The sequence below is a fragment of the Vicugna pacos genome, chromosome 2, assembly GCF_048564905.1.
Source record: "Vicugna pacos chromosome 2, VicPac4, whole genome shotgun sequence".
Lineage (NCBI taxonomy): Eukaryota > Metazoa > Chordata > Mammalia > Artiodactyla > Camelidae > Vicugna > Vicugna pacos.
Window position 1 is genome coordinate 111,514,711 of NC_132988.1, and position 16,249 is coordinate 111,530,959.

The 16,249-nt window shown below is 34.9% G+C and overlaps 1 protein-coding gene across 3 annotated transcripts in view; it reads left to right on the forward strand.

Annotated features, from left to right (window-relative positions):
* Nucleotides 1–11,904, forward strand: part of FBXL5 (F-box and leucine rich repeat protein 5) — a 40,633-nt gene extending 28,729 nt beyond the window's left edge. For 2 of the 3 annotated variants that reach the window (XM_072946058.1, XM_072946050.1), the window contains exons 10-11: nucleotides 4,270–4,418; nucleotides 11,123–11,904. In XM_072946058.1, coding sequence (XP_072802159.1) covers nucleotides 4,270–4,418; nucleotides 11,123–11,199 — 226 coding nt within the window. In that variant the 3' untranslated portion in view covers nucleotides 11,200–11,904. Of the gene's footprint in view, nucleotides 1–4,269; nucleotides 4,419–5,750; nucleotides 5,802–11,122 lie in introns of all 3 variants that reach the window. The other variant, XM_072946045.1, reaches the window with a different exon arrangement.
* Nucleotides 11,905–16,249: the final 4,345 nt, after the last annotated feature.

Here is a 16,249-nt window from a genome sequence, read left to right on the forward strand (position 1 = left end):
ATTGAAGGTTTGTGGCAACCCTTCATTGAGCAGGTCTTTCAGTGTCATTCTTCTAATAGCATTTGCTCACTACATGTCTCTGTGTCACACTTTGGTAATTCTTCAGTATTTCAGACTTTCATTATTATATTTGTTATGGTGATCTATGACTAGTGATCTTTGATAATACCGTGGTAATTGTTGCAGAGTGCAACAAACCATATAAGATGGCAGACTTAACTGATAAATGCTGTGTGTGTTCTGACTGTTCCACCAACTGGCTGTTCCCCCCTTCTCTCTCCCACTCCTTGTGCCACCCTATTTCCTGAGACACAGCAGTATTGAAATTAGGCCACTTAACAATTCTCCAGTGGCCAGTAAATGTTAAAGCAAAAGGAGGAGTTGTGCATCTCTCACTTTAAATCAAAAGCTAGAAATGATTAAGCTTAGTGAGGAAGGCGTGTCAAAAGCCAAGATAGGCTGAAAGCTAGATCTTCTGCACCAGTTAGCCAAATTGTGAAAGCAAAGCAAAAGTTCTTGAAGGAAATTAAAAGTCCTGCTCCACTGAACACACAAATGATAAGAAAGCAAAACAGCCTTCTTACTGATATGGAGAGAATTTTAGTGGTCTGGATAGAAGGTCAGACTAACCACAATATTTTTTTAAGCCAAAGCCTAATTTAGAGCAAGGCCCTAACTCTTCAGTTCTGTGAAGGCTGAGAGAGGTGAGGAAGCTGCAAGAGAAAGCTGGCAGAGGTTAGTTCATGAGGTGTAAAGGAAAGAAACCGTAACATAAAAGTGCAAGATCAATCAGCAAGTGCTGATAGTATAGAAACTAGTTTATAGCAGCAAGTTATCCAGAAGATCTAGCTAAGATAATTAATGAAAGCAGCTACCGAAACAACAGATTTTCAGTGTGGATGAAACGGCCTCATACTGGAAGAAGATGCCATCTAGGACTTTCATAGCTAGAGAGGAGAAGTCAGTGCCTCGCTTCAAAGCTTCAAAGGACAGACCAACTCTCTTGTTAGGGCTAATGCAGCTGGTGATGTTAAGTTGAAGCCAATGCTTATTTACCATTATGAAAATCCGGAGGCCCTTAGAATGATGCTGAATCTGCTCTGCTTGTGCTCTATCGATGGAACAACAAAGCCTGGATGACAGCACATCTGTTTACTACATGGTTTACTGAGTATTTTAAGTCTGCTATTGAGACCTACTGCTCAGAAAAAACATTCCTTTCAAAATATTACTGCTCATAGTTAATGTACCTGGTCACACAAGAGTGCTGATGGAGATGTACAAAGGTATCTGTGGTGTTTTCATGCCTGCTCACACAACATCCATTTTGCAGCCCATAGATCAGGGAGTCATTTTGACTTTTAAGTCTAAGAAGTACATTTTGTGAGGTTCTAACTGTCATATGGAGTGATTCCTCTGATTCACCTGGGCAAAGTCAACTGAAAACCTTCTGGAAAGGATTCACTATTCTAAATGCGATGAAGAACATTTGTGATTCATGGGAAGAGATCAGCATATCAGTTTTAACAGGAGTTTGGAAGAAATTGATTCCAGCTCTCAGGAGTGACTTTGAGGGATTTAAGACTTCAGTGGAGGAAGTAACTGCAGATGTGGTGGAAATAGAGAACTAGAATTAGAAGTCAAGCATGAAATGTGAATGAATTATCTTTGTAATTAAACGTTAAACAGATGAAGAGTTGCTTCTAATGGATGAGCAGAGAAAGTGGTTTCTTGAGATGGAATCTACTCCTGGTGAAGATGCTGTGAAGATTGCTCAAATGACAACAAAGGGTTTAGAATGTTATGTAAACTTAGTTGTTAAAGCAATGGCAGGATTTGAGAGGACTGACTCCAATTTGAAAGAAGTTCTCCTGTGGATAAAATGAAATCAAACAGTACTGCATGCTACACAGAAATCATTTGTGAAAGGAAAAGTCAGTCAATACAGCAAAGAAACTTCATTGTCTTATTTTGAGAAGTTGCCACAGCCACCCCAGCCTTCAGCAGCCACCCCTGGTTAGTCAGCAAAGCCCTCCGCTAGCAAAGAGCTGGGCTTGCTGTGAAGGCTCAGATGATATAAGAAGGGGTTTTTTGGGCAATTAGCCGTAAAATAAAGTATTTTAAATTAAGGTTTGCATAGTTTTTTAGACATAATGCCTTTGCATACTTGTAGACTGCAGTGTACTGTAAATGTAACTTTTATATGCACTGGAAAACCAAAAAAGATGCTGTGACTTGCTTTATTTTGATTTTCACGAGCCGACCTGCAGTGTCTTGAGGTGCTCCTGAACCATGTTCCTAAACCACGTTCCTCTTGTCTTCATGTATTTGCATTTGCCTTCTCTCTCTCTCTAGCATACATTTATTGGCGAACTTCTGTTCATTTCTGCTCCATTCCATGTGAAATGTCACTGCTTATGAGCAACCTTTTGCCACCCCCCCCAAGGCCCTTCAGAATATTCCCCAGAAAGCGTTTATCATATGACATCCTAACTGGTTGGCTTGCTTGGTGTTGCACTAAACTCAGTGAGGCCAGTTGACTACGTGTGTGGTTCACTCGAGTGTATTGTGATGGGAAGTTTTACACTCCATGCAGTCCATCCTCAGTGGACTGAAAATTTTAGAACATGAAGTAGTCTCTGCTTCGAGATAACCTCTGAGATCTCTGAGACCATATTTTAGAAGTTGTTTTGTTTTTTATTATGAGCTATTTAATTTTCCAGGAAAAGAAGAATTAGGAAGCTTTAAACTCTGTAATTGTCTTCTCTTAAACATGTGTATCTCTAACTGCTCTGGCCCCGTCAAGCCGCTGAGGTTTGAACTCTGCCACTGGTGTGGAACTGCAGGGGTGACTCAGGGAACCTGTAATTTAAGTAACAGCCAGTTCTTCTCAGTCAAAATGTAAGGAGAAATGCGCATGTAAATCTCTCATATGTATTGGGGTCTTGATAACTGTTCTTAATAAATCAGCGTTTCTTTCAAGTGCAGTGACAAAACATTGAAATATTTGTGCTAATCTTTGCACACCAGTGTCTCTCACTGAATACGTATTTCCAGTTTGTTCTAGTCTCAATTAACTGTGTACATACTTTACTTAACTTTACTTCCTGATTTCTATGTACCTGCATAATCATGCTGATTTTTTTTTACTAAATTTATTATATTGTTAGTTTCTTAATATCCCATTCAAGATAGACTATAATTTTCCCAATTTTTGCTGTTATAGTGTGGAAAATTCATGTTCCCAATTTTACTCTTGATATTTTTCAGCTCTGCCATCGTCACTTTAGCCAGTTTCTCATTTTTTAAAAATATAAGTTACTATTTTTAATCTTCTACAGTATTGGGTTTTCATTTTTGTTGAAATGAAATTCACATACTATTAAATTCATCCTTTTAAAGGGTACAAGTCAGTGGTTTTAATATATTTACAAGATCGGTGACTGTTACCACTATCAAGTTCAGAAGCATTGTCATTATACCAAAAAGAAACTCCATACTCATTAGCAGTCATTCCTCATTTTTCTTTGCCCCTAGCCCCTGGCAACCACTAATCTACTTTGTCTCTCTGTTCTGCCCATTTTGGACATTTCATATAAGTAGAATCATACAGTGTGTGGTCTTTTGTGTCTGGCTTTTTTCATTAACACAGTGTTTTCAAGGTTCATCCATGCTGTAGCAGGTATCAGTACTTCATAGTTACATAATATGTAATTGTATGGATAGACTATATTTTGTTTACCCATTCATTAATAGACATTTGGGTTGTTTCCACTTTCTGGGTATTATGAATAATGCTGCTGTGAACATTTGTTTGCAAGTTTTTCTGTGAATATATGTTTTCACTTCTCTTGGATATATACCTAGGAGAGTAATTTTGGGTCATGTGCTGACTCCATAACTCTCTGAGGAACTGCCAGACTGGTTAGTTAATTTCTTGATAATTTTTACTTAGACAGTCTGGTAAGAGAATGTAAATGACAATTCCAGGATTCGGTCCTTCCTTTCTATAAAATTGATTTACTCTAATGTTCTTACAAAGAAAAATTTCATAAACTTGTTTACTGAATGTCTTTAGAAATGTCTTTGTTAAATGTATCCTGACTAATGATGGAAGTTAGTTGTCATGTTTTATAGAAATTTAAAAATTTTCTCATTACCAAATTAAAAGGTTTGTTAATAGTGGTCCATTGGGCCATGGAAATACGTAAGTTTTCATGGATTCCATATAATTAATATATTCTGATTGTTGAATTGCTTCTCTTACAGGGTTTTGACTCTGGGAGGAGGGCTGCCTTACTTGGAGCACCTTAATCTCTCTGGTTGTCTTACTGTAACTGGTGCAGGCCTGCAGGATTTGGTTTCAGCATGTCCTTCTCTAAATGATGAATACTTTTACTACTGTGACAACATTAACGGTAATGCCTTTTAACAATGAGATAATTTTGGAGGAGTTGATTTAGAAATTTTTAACAGTGCTGATAATTCTTAGTGTTTCTATTTTGTTATTTAGATTTCTAGTTGCCAGATATTTTTACTTTCAGTTTTAGTCCTTTTCCAAAGTTAAATTGTTCTTAATGGGGAGTTATTTCAGCTATCCATTCTTTAGATTTTATAAGCATGTAATTGTTTAATCAGCCCAAAGTGGCAAGTTGTTGTAGAATTACTAACATTCTTACAAAATTTTGGGAAATTCCTCTATCGTGAAAGAGTACTCATGAACAATTTAGAAGTATTGATGTTCTAGGTACATCTAATTCTTAGGGATGGTAGAGTAGTTTTCTTGGAGGATAATTTCATAAAATATAATAGAAGAAGAAGCATTTTGGTAATGGGAGCTCTTCATGGATCCTGGATCTCGTTCCAAATAAATCTCAGAGAAGAGTGAGGAGGATGGTCCGAGTGGTATTGGGAAGAGGCTTGAGATGCTTTAAACATGACTAAAATTCTTACAGTATTTTGGAGATTGATTCCTGAACCTCCTTTTAACAATCATGAGATAAAACTTTCCTTGATTTTTTTTTTTCGTTTGTTTTTTAAGCCTATCCCTGCCTTGTAGTGGGCCTGTTTAACGAGCTTTTCGGGCCTATTTAGTGTATTTTCTCAAAGTAACGTACAGTGCCCCCCGTTGGACATTTCATAGTCACTGGTAGAGACTGAAGTTCTGAGGCATAAAAAGCTGTTCCTCAATTATTAGTAAGCAAATCAACCTCCTGTATTTATAACTGGAAAAAATGTACATGGTTCAGATTCCACTATGTGTTTTTACATTATATATTGTTATTTTTGAGAACCCAGTTCATCTGAAGGTGGTGGGAAGATAACCGGGTTTCTCTCAGGCAGAAAAATTGACAGGAGCCAAGAAGACTAGAGGAATGGTCTCTACTTTAATAACATTTATAGTAGGCAGAGAAGTTAGCAAATCTGCTGTTTCACAGAGATTAGGTTTTCCTTAAGATATATATGAAGAGACAGGAGATAGCAGCTCCCTGGTTTCTGGACTCACACTGGCAATGCAGGAGGTGGCTTCCCATGTCTTTGAAATAGCAGCACTAAGTTGGAGCATTTCTTTGCTCTCTGTTGCCATCGGTGTATAATAAGGAATGGTGAAGATGAAGGTCGTTTTAGTTGCAACCCACTAAGTGTACAAAAGAAAGTGTGATTGCTACAGTGAAACACTTGCTGCTTCTGCGGATGCAGTGAGTTTGAGAAGGGAGTTTTTTTTTTAATATACAGTTATGTCATTGTAGGTTCAGTGTTACTTACTAAGGCTTCTAGGACATATTAATGAAAAGTAATCGGTAAGCAATCTTTTTTTTTTAATAAGAAAAGCATCTTATTGGTAGGTTGCACTTGAATTGTTTATATTGATTTCAGCATAGACTATGCTTGTGGGAATAAATCTCATAACCGAATTCGTTACATTTATTTTGGAATATATATAGATACTGGGTTGGTAGGTGGATTGGGTTTCACTTCATTTTTATATTTGCCTACTTGTTTTGTGTGTGTGTGTTTTAAGACTTCTTGAAGTAATCTAAATGATAGTATAAAGTTAAATACTTAAAATCTTTTGTACTTTGTTAGTATGTTAGAATTCCTTTCATATTGACTGGTTTCAAATATATAAATATTAATATGTTCCAAAGGAGTGGCTACATTCCTTTTATTGAACGTTAAGTTTTTTTTTTTTTTGATAAATGAGTGGTCCATTTTCAATAAATGAATTTTAATAAATATGTCTGACTTTGAAAGGTTTGAAAGGAAATTTACAGTGCTTATATAATCCAGTACCAAGTCTCTTTTTACAGCTTCATGATTTGGGGGAAATGGAAATCCTTTAAAGTTTACAGGGTAACTTGTCATATGAACTTATGTTCTAGAGTTCTAACCAGTTGCTCTTAAAGCAATCCTCTGCTGTAATCGTTTCCTTTAAAAGACATATGGACAACCTAGAAAGTATTAGAATAAAGTTGCATTTTATCCAGTTTTGCGAGATGACATGGTTGATCCAGTATCTTTCATTACAGTTTCCTTGTATAGTAAATATTTAGTAACTGCTAAGGTCTTCCTTTTTATTATTATTTTTTATTATTTCTGAAAGTAGTTATGTTTTATACATGGTCTTAGGCTAATAGGGGGTATGTTTAGGTGACAGATTATATTTTAATATTTGAGAGTAACATTTAACTAAAAATGTGTTTTGTCAAAAGAGAGTTTACATAGTTAACTACCTAAAAGAAGTAAATACTGATAAATAATATTCATTAACTAAATAACAGTGATAAATAAAACAAAATTTTCTGTTTCCTAAGCAATAGCAGACATTTTGGAAAAGATAAATAAGTAATCAGATACTCAGACAAAGTCTACTGTGTGGAAGACAGTTTACTAAGCATTGACATAAATGTCATTTTTATTCTGAATGATTCTTCATGACATTTAAATTTGTTATTTGATTGATAAACAAGTTAAGATTTAGACATAAAACAAGAATTCTTAGCCATAACATTTAAAAGATTCTATGTCATTTAAGAAGTGTTAGGTAGAATTGCACAATTTCAGAGCTCTGAAGAACATTGGATCAATGATAGCAAATAAACTTTTGGCTTGATTTGCATTTCAATGTATGTTTAATTTATGAATTAAGATAGATTAGCTCATAGTTCTGTAGGTGACACAGTCTCAGATGATTTGCTTTCTTATGTTTCTAATTTAAGTTAAAGAGGAATTCAAGGTAAGTGAAGGTAAGTGCAGATATACAGCAGAAGTAATATGCGTAAAATCTAGGAAAAACATGTCATTCAGTAAGAAAAATGTGGGAAAATAACAATAGCTAGTAAAGTTGTAGTTCTTCTTATCTGATTTTTTAAAATGCTTTTTTACAAAATTTATTTTTTTACCATGCATTTAAAGATTTTATTTGTGCAAGTTTTTTCTATTTTCTTTGTTATTTAATACAATTTATCCCTCATATGTTGTAGCCATTTGAGTTTTTTATCTCATACCAAGATCAGCATTTACGGATTATAAGTCAAATACTCACCTTTTGAATTCTGTGTCTGTGGAAGTGCACATTCCTACTTGAGATACTTAGTGTTAGTCATACTTCTTTCTAATGCTGCCTCACTTTTCCTGTTGTCTGTTTATTCTGTTTTCCATTTGCTCCCTTTTCTGAACAATCTTTCTGTGATGCTAACGGCCCTACTGTTAATCATTGCGTACGATGTCCGTTCTTTGGAAATTGCTGTTCTCCCCTTTTTTATATAGTATGAAACTAACAAGTTAAAAACAGTGGTTGTCTTCACCTTTGCTTTGCCCCAGGCCTTCAACAAAATACAATTCCTTCATGGATGATGTCACTTTTATGGATTATTAGGATAGTCACCTGAATGTCATTGACCTTATGATGGGATTGGAGCTTGGAGGTCGTTGGTGTTGGTATTGGTATTAGTGTTGGTTAAGTACAATTTATGCACCGAGAATTCCAGTGAAACTCAGATGTTCTAGTGCGTATTTGAGGGAGGGCGCACACATCAGTATGAGCGAGAACTTTGTTTTGTGATGAATAAGGAGATCCTGACAGATGTCAGCATTACATTCTACCTAATATGGGGCACATATTTTTAGTTCTACATTTTTCTTCCCCAATTATCCGTAATACCATCCCTTAGACTTTGAGAGCAAAGAGTGACTCAGGTCACCAGGGTGTAGGCTGAGCATACTGGGCCCCTGTATTTTGGGGAGGATGATGAAAACCTGTGTGATACAGGCACACCTCAGCAATATTGCAGGTTCGGTTCCAAACCACCGTAATAAAGTGACTATTGCAATAAAGTGAGCGACATGAATATTTTGGTTTGCCAGTGCATGTAAAGATTACATTTACACTACACTATAGTCTATTAAGTGCAATACTATTATGTCTTAAAAAGCAATGTTCATATCTTAATTTAAAAATATTTTATTGCTAAAAAATGCTTACCATCATCTGAGCCTTCATTGATTCATAATAGTAACATCAGAGATAACCGAGCACAAATCACCATAACATAATCATAATGAAAAAGCTTGAAATGCTGAGAGTTACCAAAATGTGACGCAAGACAAGAAGTCAGCAAGTGCTATTGGGAAGATGATGCCAGTAGACTTGCTCAATGCAAGGTTGCCACAAACCTCCAGTTTGTAAAAAAAAAAAAAAAAAAAAAAGCAAAATCTGTAAAGTGCAATAAAGCAAAGCACAATTAAATGAAGTATGCCTGTGTTTGGAAAACGATGAAACTTTTGAATAGCTTCCTTGATCCAGTTGGCTCCTTTAAAGCTGTTTTCTCTCTTGAAAATCAGTAGCATGCTTCATTTTGATTGCTTTCAGCCATTGCTTATGATTTTTCATAGGCCACTGTTGATTTTAGTATAAAATTTCTTCCTTGCCTTTCTATCCTTTTGAAAAATAGGAATATAGATATTTTGAAGTGTTTTAGGGAGTTTCAGTTTGGAATATTGCACCAAAGTCTCCATTTCTCTTTCTTCATATTTCTCCCTTTCAAAAAATTTAAAATTATATACTGAGAAAATGATAGTCAGATATGTTTTTACAAAAGCCACCAGTTCAAGCATTTCATCACAGGGACTGTGTCAGTTCAGGGCAATGGTAATGAGGCAGGGGACTGTGTCCTGGAGAAAGTCTCTACTTGGTGACTGGCAGATAAAAGCAGTAACCAATGTAAGTGGTGAAGAAAGGAAAGCAAAGAAAGGGCTCCAGGAATAGTAGTTAAAGCTGAAAATGTATTCAAGAGGAAAACCTGGTTAGAGGTTATTAGTGAGAGAAGAGTATCAAGCCATAGGACCCCTTACGAGGGCATTTCTAATATCTGATGGTATGAACTAGGAAATTTCATTTTGGCTCTGTAGTTAAGATGACTAACATTGTGTCTTATTTTAAGGGGAAATAATCTTAGGAAAAATGCCATTTCGTGAATTCAAAGCATTTGACACATTTACCTTTTCATGTTAAAATTGGAACAGATTTTAATTTTGATTAAATAAAGAATAGGCTGTGGTAATTCAATTTTATATTTAAAATGATTTTAAATTTTAATTATGGGAAATTTTAAAAACATAAACATAATAATACAATGAACCCTCATGTATCATTGGCTTCAGCAGTTATAACCTGTGGCCAGTCTTTTTCTCATATAGCATTGCCCATTCCCATACCTGCTCCCCATTTTCCAGGTATCATATTAATTTTACAAGTTAAACATAAGTATTTGAAAGTAAGTGAAATTAGAAGAAACTGCAGTCCCAGTATGCTTGTAGAGTTCAGTAGTTTCTTTTCTTACTTAAAGATACATTATTATTTCCATAGTGAAATATGTGAACATTATACTTAATTGATTGCATAGCCTAAGAAATTTGCCTTTTATATTAATCTTATATATTGCCATTTCAGGAATACAAAGAAAAGTTAAACTCTGGGAAATGTATGTTTTATGTGTTTAGTTGCAAGTAATTATTTTCTTATGTTGATATTAGCATAGTTGCTGCCTTTTGCAATGGATTACTACTTTAAAAAACAAAACAAAGTAATTTCACATTTTTTCTGAGTTAAAGTCTAGATTCATTTCAGGGTGCTATGCTTTTTCAATTATAATCCATTTGATATATTCTATAATGAAATTATATTTCATGTACTTTTGTGGTCCTTATCACAATTACAGGTATTTTGGTTCTAACTGATGAGTAAAGAACTCATTAACTTTGTTCATGATGCAACCCTTCAGGGCTTCAATGTAGTCAAAACATCTTTTCCACATTTGCCTGCCTTTATGAAAACTGTGACTCATTCAGAGTACTCAATATTTGAATATGTGTCGTGGTAACTCTTTGACATTTTCTAATTCTGAGCAATGTTCCCTGATGGATCTTTTAATCTAGTGTTTGGGTAGCATACTGTGATTAGAATAAAACCTCAGTTATTCCACAGATATTTTATTACTTTTCTTTGTAATTAAATCACAATTTTATTATGTCTTAGATATGTTTATTTAATTAATTACTCATTATATTCTTAATTCTGCAAGATAATTTCATCTAGCCCTACCATATGATTTTTTTGGGGTACAGATGTTAAATAAAAATATGGCAGACATGTTAAGGCTATGTCTGCATAGTTTATTTTTAACATATTTTGAAGATAATATTTATTGTAATTGCTCAATACTGGATTCTTTAGCTTATTGCTTACAAATAGGGTTGTTTTTGCCTTAATTATGTTTCTAGGAAGGATGTTCATGGTATAAGAAATCCATTGTTAAGTTAGCCTGGCAGTATTGCTTCTGTGGGTTATCTCATTTCTTCTTGGATTTTTTATTTTGTAAGATTGTTGCCAAAAAAATTATTTCTTTTCCTTCTTTCTTTTCATTTAACTATATTACAGTCAAGCTGCTATTGGTGATTTTTGTTTCCAAATAATTTTTTATACATTCATTGTGAGGTATTTTTACTTCTATAAGTGTATTACTAGTAAAAAAGAAAAATCAGTGTTTTACTTTTTTCATTAGCAAGATTATTTTTATGTGATAAGAAATTCCTCCTTTCACACTTTTCTGTTTTCATACAGGTCCTCATGCTGACACCGCCAGCGGATGCCAGAATTTGCAGTGTGGTTTTCGAGCCTGCTGCCGCTCTGGCGAATGACCCTTGACTTCTGACCTTTGTCTACTTCATTTAGCTGAGCAGGCTTCCTTTCATGCACTTTACTTATAGCACATTTCTTGTGTTAACCATCCTTTTTTGAGTGTGACTTGTTTTGGCCCCATTTCTTACGGCCTCAAAAATCTTAATTTACTGGTGAATTGTACAGTGTTGTTTCTCTTGCAGATCGTATTTTTGTTTTAGAAAGGGACTAGATCTTTTCATAGGATGAGAACAGTTTCATCTGATTTCTTTTAAATTGAATACTTTGGGGGAAAAATGTCACTAATGCCATGCTATTTAAAGTATTTTTTAGATTACTTTGAGTTTTGAAGTCAATGGGGTTATTGGTTCTCCTTATAGGTAAACACTGTACCAAGCTTTGCAGATCTTTTCAGACATACATTTCTGAAATTTTATTTTGGAAAGTGGTCTCTTTTCCAAAGTATTTCCTTTATTTGAACAATTCTCAGAGGGCCAATTCAGACATACCTACATATGATTCTTTAAGATTATAAAATAAATTGGCTTCTTGGTGTTAGCTCAGGGAGCTGGCACAGCACCAGTGCATCTGCATTTGCTTTTTTCAAAGACCCCTGGTTCCCACCACAGTCCCTAAATTGTCACGTTTGGGAGGGGTTTTTAAAAGTTCCACAATCATTTGAAGAAATGTATAAATAAAATCTACTTTGAGGACTTACCAAGTAATTTCTTTTGTGTTTTGATTTTGTTGTAAATCTCAATCCAGGGTTACTTTACTGTGAAATAGAACTAAATATTTTGTCTTTTGAGCTTCCATGAAATCATGACCCTGACAGTTAGTTTTAGACGGATACCTAATTTTGTTGAGCTGAATTGTCTTTTTGAAATGAATTGTGCAGTAGTCAGAATTTAAACTTGTAAGTTTATCTTTATTGCTGTGTGAAACGAGAATTGGAGTGGAGACCTATTATACAGAAAGGCACGTGTTGAGTCAGTTTTATGTCATGCTGTGTATAATTTTACATCACGAAGAAGAGAACAATCTGCAGCATGTCTTCTGTTTTTATAAATACCTGCAAGGCTGTGGAAGAGGAGGTGGTCTTGTAATCTTGTTCTTTGTAGTCCCAGGTATTTTTTGTTTATTTTATTGGGGGAGAGGAGTAGGAAAGATGTAAACTACAGGTAGACAGATTGCAGTTTAGGCTTTATTTTACACAGTTTTCTAAAGGTAAAAGAAGAATCATTTGATGGGAATATGAACAAGAGAAAACTCAGCTTTTAAACTTACTTTGAATGACATTTGAGTTAAACACTTCAAGGGCAGATCACCTTTAAGGGAGGACATCTAATGACTCTGAAATTTCACCTTCCTCTAAGGGTTCTCTCATTTTGATTCCATCGCTGTTAACATTTGCAAAATAAAAGATGGAACCCCGTAAGTTTCTTGAATGAGGGGTAAGGTAGCTGTATAAGCAGACCATCTTACCTTTTGAGTTTGTCTCTTAGCTTAAAGTCCTCGGGTCTTTTGTGACACCACTACACCTAGCTGTCTGCTTTAAAAGTCTGGCTTAAGCACAAAGGAAAAAAGTCAAGACTTAGAGAAACTGAAAGGAAATTTGAGTTTAGTGAGCAGTTACAGGGTCAGAAGTAGGTCAGAAGTTATTTTGTAGGTTGACTGTTTTGTGGTCACTATATTTTTATTTCCTTAAGTATTTAATACAGTTTATTTGAAAAATTGACATCAGGGACTATTTCAGGAAAGCAAGCTTAAATAAATCTTCTGGAGTGAGTCCTATTCAACCCCATACTTCATCTCTTAAGTATTTATATGAATTGCATGGTAAAATTACTTATCTGTAACCATGGTTCTGAGTCATCAAGGGAGGACTAAAATTTATACCCCATGTAATCAGAAAACAGTGTAATATTTTGGGAGTAAAATTTTTGATCATACTTACAGACAAAAAAATCATGATTAAATGATATTTTGGGACTTAGCCTAAGTGTATTCATTATAAATTAATTAATTTGAGCAGTTGATTTCCCAGAGGTTCCAGGTAATTGAGGTGCCTCCCCACTTTTGCTCTGTCCTGTACTACTTGATGTTAGCAAACCATTTAATAGGATTGGCAATCTTGAACCAAACTGACTTCAACATGTGAGCACATTTCATGTGGAAACTGATTTTCTCCTCCCCCGCCGCCAGAAATTCCATGGGGAGATAGCATAATCTGTATTTAACTTTTAAATATTATTGGTATTTCTTTTCTTTTTTAAAAATTATTCTTTTTTTATTGAAGTGTGGTTGATTTAAAATGTTCATTTCAGGTGTACAGCAACATGATACAGTTATACATATATATACATACATACATATATGTTCAGTTTCTTTTCCATTGTGGCTTATTACAAGAAATTGAATATTGTTCCCTATGGTATACAGTAGGTCCTTGCTGCTTATCCACGTCACATACAGTAATGTATATCCATCAATCCCAAACTCCCTTATTGCTCTTCCACTATTAAGGGGGCAGTTAATACTTTAAATTTTTTAAAAATTCATTTTTCATTGAAATATAGTTGACATACATTATGTTAATTTCAAGTATATGGCATAATTATTTGATATTTGCATATATTATGAAATGGTCATACATCTGCGATACGCCTGGTAATCATCTGTATCCATATAAAGTTCTTACTGTGTTACTGACCATATTCTTTATGCTGTATATTATGTCCTTATGATTTTATATAACAGGGTTTGTACCTTTTAATCCTCTTCCCCTATTTCCCCCACTCCCCCATGCCCCTCCCTTGTGGCAGCCACTGGTTTTCTGTATCTGTGAGACTGCTTTTGTGTTGTTTTTTAAATTCCACATATAAGTGAAATCATGTATTTGTCTTTCTCTGCCTTATTTCACTTAACATAATATCCTTTAGACCATCCATGTTCTTGAGTGGCAAGATGTCTTTTTTTAATGGCTGAGTAATGTGTGTGTGTGTGTGTGTGTGTGTATCTTACACCTTTATCTGTTTTTCTTTCCGTGGACACTTAGGTTGCTTCCGTATAGTGGCTGGGTTGTAAGTAATGTAGCAGTGAACACTGGAGTGCATGTAACTTTTCGACTTAGTGTTTTTGTTTTCTTCAGATGTACTCAGAAGGGAAATTGTTGGGTCATACGGCATTCTACTTTAAAATTTTTGAGGAACCTCCATACTGTTTTCCATAGGGGCTGCCTCAACTTACAGTCCCATCTACAGCTCACAAGGGTTCCCTTTTCTCCACATGTTACCAGCACTTGTTATTTGTTGGCTTTTGGTTGATAGCCATTCTGATAGGTGTGAGATGGTATCTCACGGTGGTTTTGATTTGCATTTCCCTGGTTATTGTGATGTTGAGCATCTTTTCATGTGTCTGTTGGCCATCTGTATGTTTTTGGAAAAATATTCAGATCCTTTGTCCATTTTTTAATCTGTTGGTTTGTTTTTTTGATGTCAAATTGTATGAGTTCTTTGTGTATTTTGGATATTAACCCTTTGTCAGATAAATCATTTACAAATATCTTCTCCCATTCAGTAGGCTGCCTTTTTGTTTTGAGAGGTTTTAATTTTTGCTGTACAAAAGCTTTTTAGTTTGATGTAGTCCTATTTGCTTGTTTTTGCTTTTGTTGCCCTTACCTGAAAAGACATATCCAAACTATTGCTAAGACTAGTGTCAAAGAGCATACTCTGTTTTATTCGGGGAGTTTTGTGGTTTCAGATCTTTCAGTTAAGTCTTTAATCCATTTTGAGTTTATTTTTGTATGTGGTGTGAGAAAGTAGTCCAATTTGATTCTTTTGCATGTTGCTGTCCAGTTTTCCCAGTTCCATTTCCCCATTATATATTCTTACCTCCTTTCTTATAGATTAATTGGTCCTAAGTGTGGATTTACTTCTGGACTCTCTATTCTGTTCCATTGATATATCTATTTGTTTACATGTGCCAGCACCATACCATGTTAATTACTGTAGTTTTGTAGTATAGTTAGAAATCAGGGAGCATGATACTTCCAGCTTTTTTTTTCTTTTTCAAGATCATTTTGGCTATTCAGGGTCTTAAGTGTTTCCATTCAATTTTAGAATTATTTATTCTAGTTCTGTGACAGATGGCATTGGTATTTTGATAGGGATTACATTGAATCTGTAGATTGTCTTGATTAGTATGATCATTTTAACAATATTATTTCTTCAGTCTATGAGCATGGTATATCTTCCCATTTGCTTATGAAGTCTTCAGTTTCTTTAATCAGTGTCTTGACTTTTTTGAGTGCAAACCTTTTATCTCTTTGGCTAAGTTTATTCCTAGATCTTTTACTCTTTTTGATGCAGTTGTAAATGGGATTGTTTTCTTAATTTATCTTTCTGATAGTTGATTGTTACTGTATAGAAATGCAGCAGATTTCCACGCAGTCAGCCCTCCGTAAAGTGGGTTCTGCATCCACAGTGTTCAACCAAATACAGGTGGAAAATACTCCACAGTCTCTGGTTGGTTGAGTCTGTGGATACCGAACCTGCAGATAAGGAGGATCAGCTGTAAGGGACTCAAGAATCTGCAGACTTAGGTTTCCATAGGGGGTCCTGGAACCAATCCCTTGCATATACTGAGGAATGACTATATACTAATTTTGAATTCTGCACTTTTATTGAATTCATTTATTAATTCGGATAGTATTTTGGTGGTGTCTTCAGGATTTTCTGTATATTGTATCATGTCATCTGCAAGCAGTGACAGTTTTATGTTTTCCTTTCCAATTTGGTTGCTTTTTATTCTTTTTTCTTGTCTGATTGCTGTGGCTAGGACTTCCAGTAATATATTGAAAGTGGCATATGAGTGAAAGTTTCATATGAATGAAAGTGGCAAGAGTAGGCATCTTTGTCTGGTTCCTGATCTTAGAGGAAAAACTTTCAGCTTTTCACTTTTGAGTGTGATGTTGGCTGTGGATTTGTCATATTTGGCCTTTATTATGTTGAGGTATGTTCCCTCTGTACTTAACTGTGTTGAGAGTTTTTTTTTTATCATAAATGAACA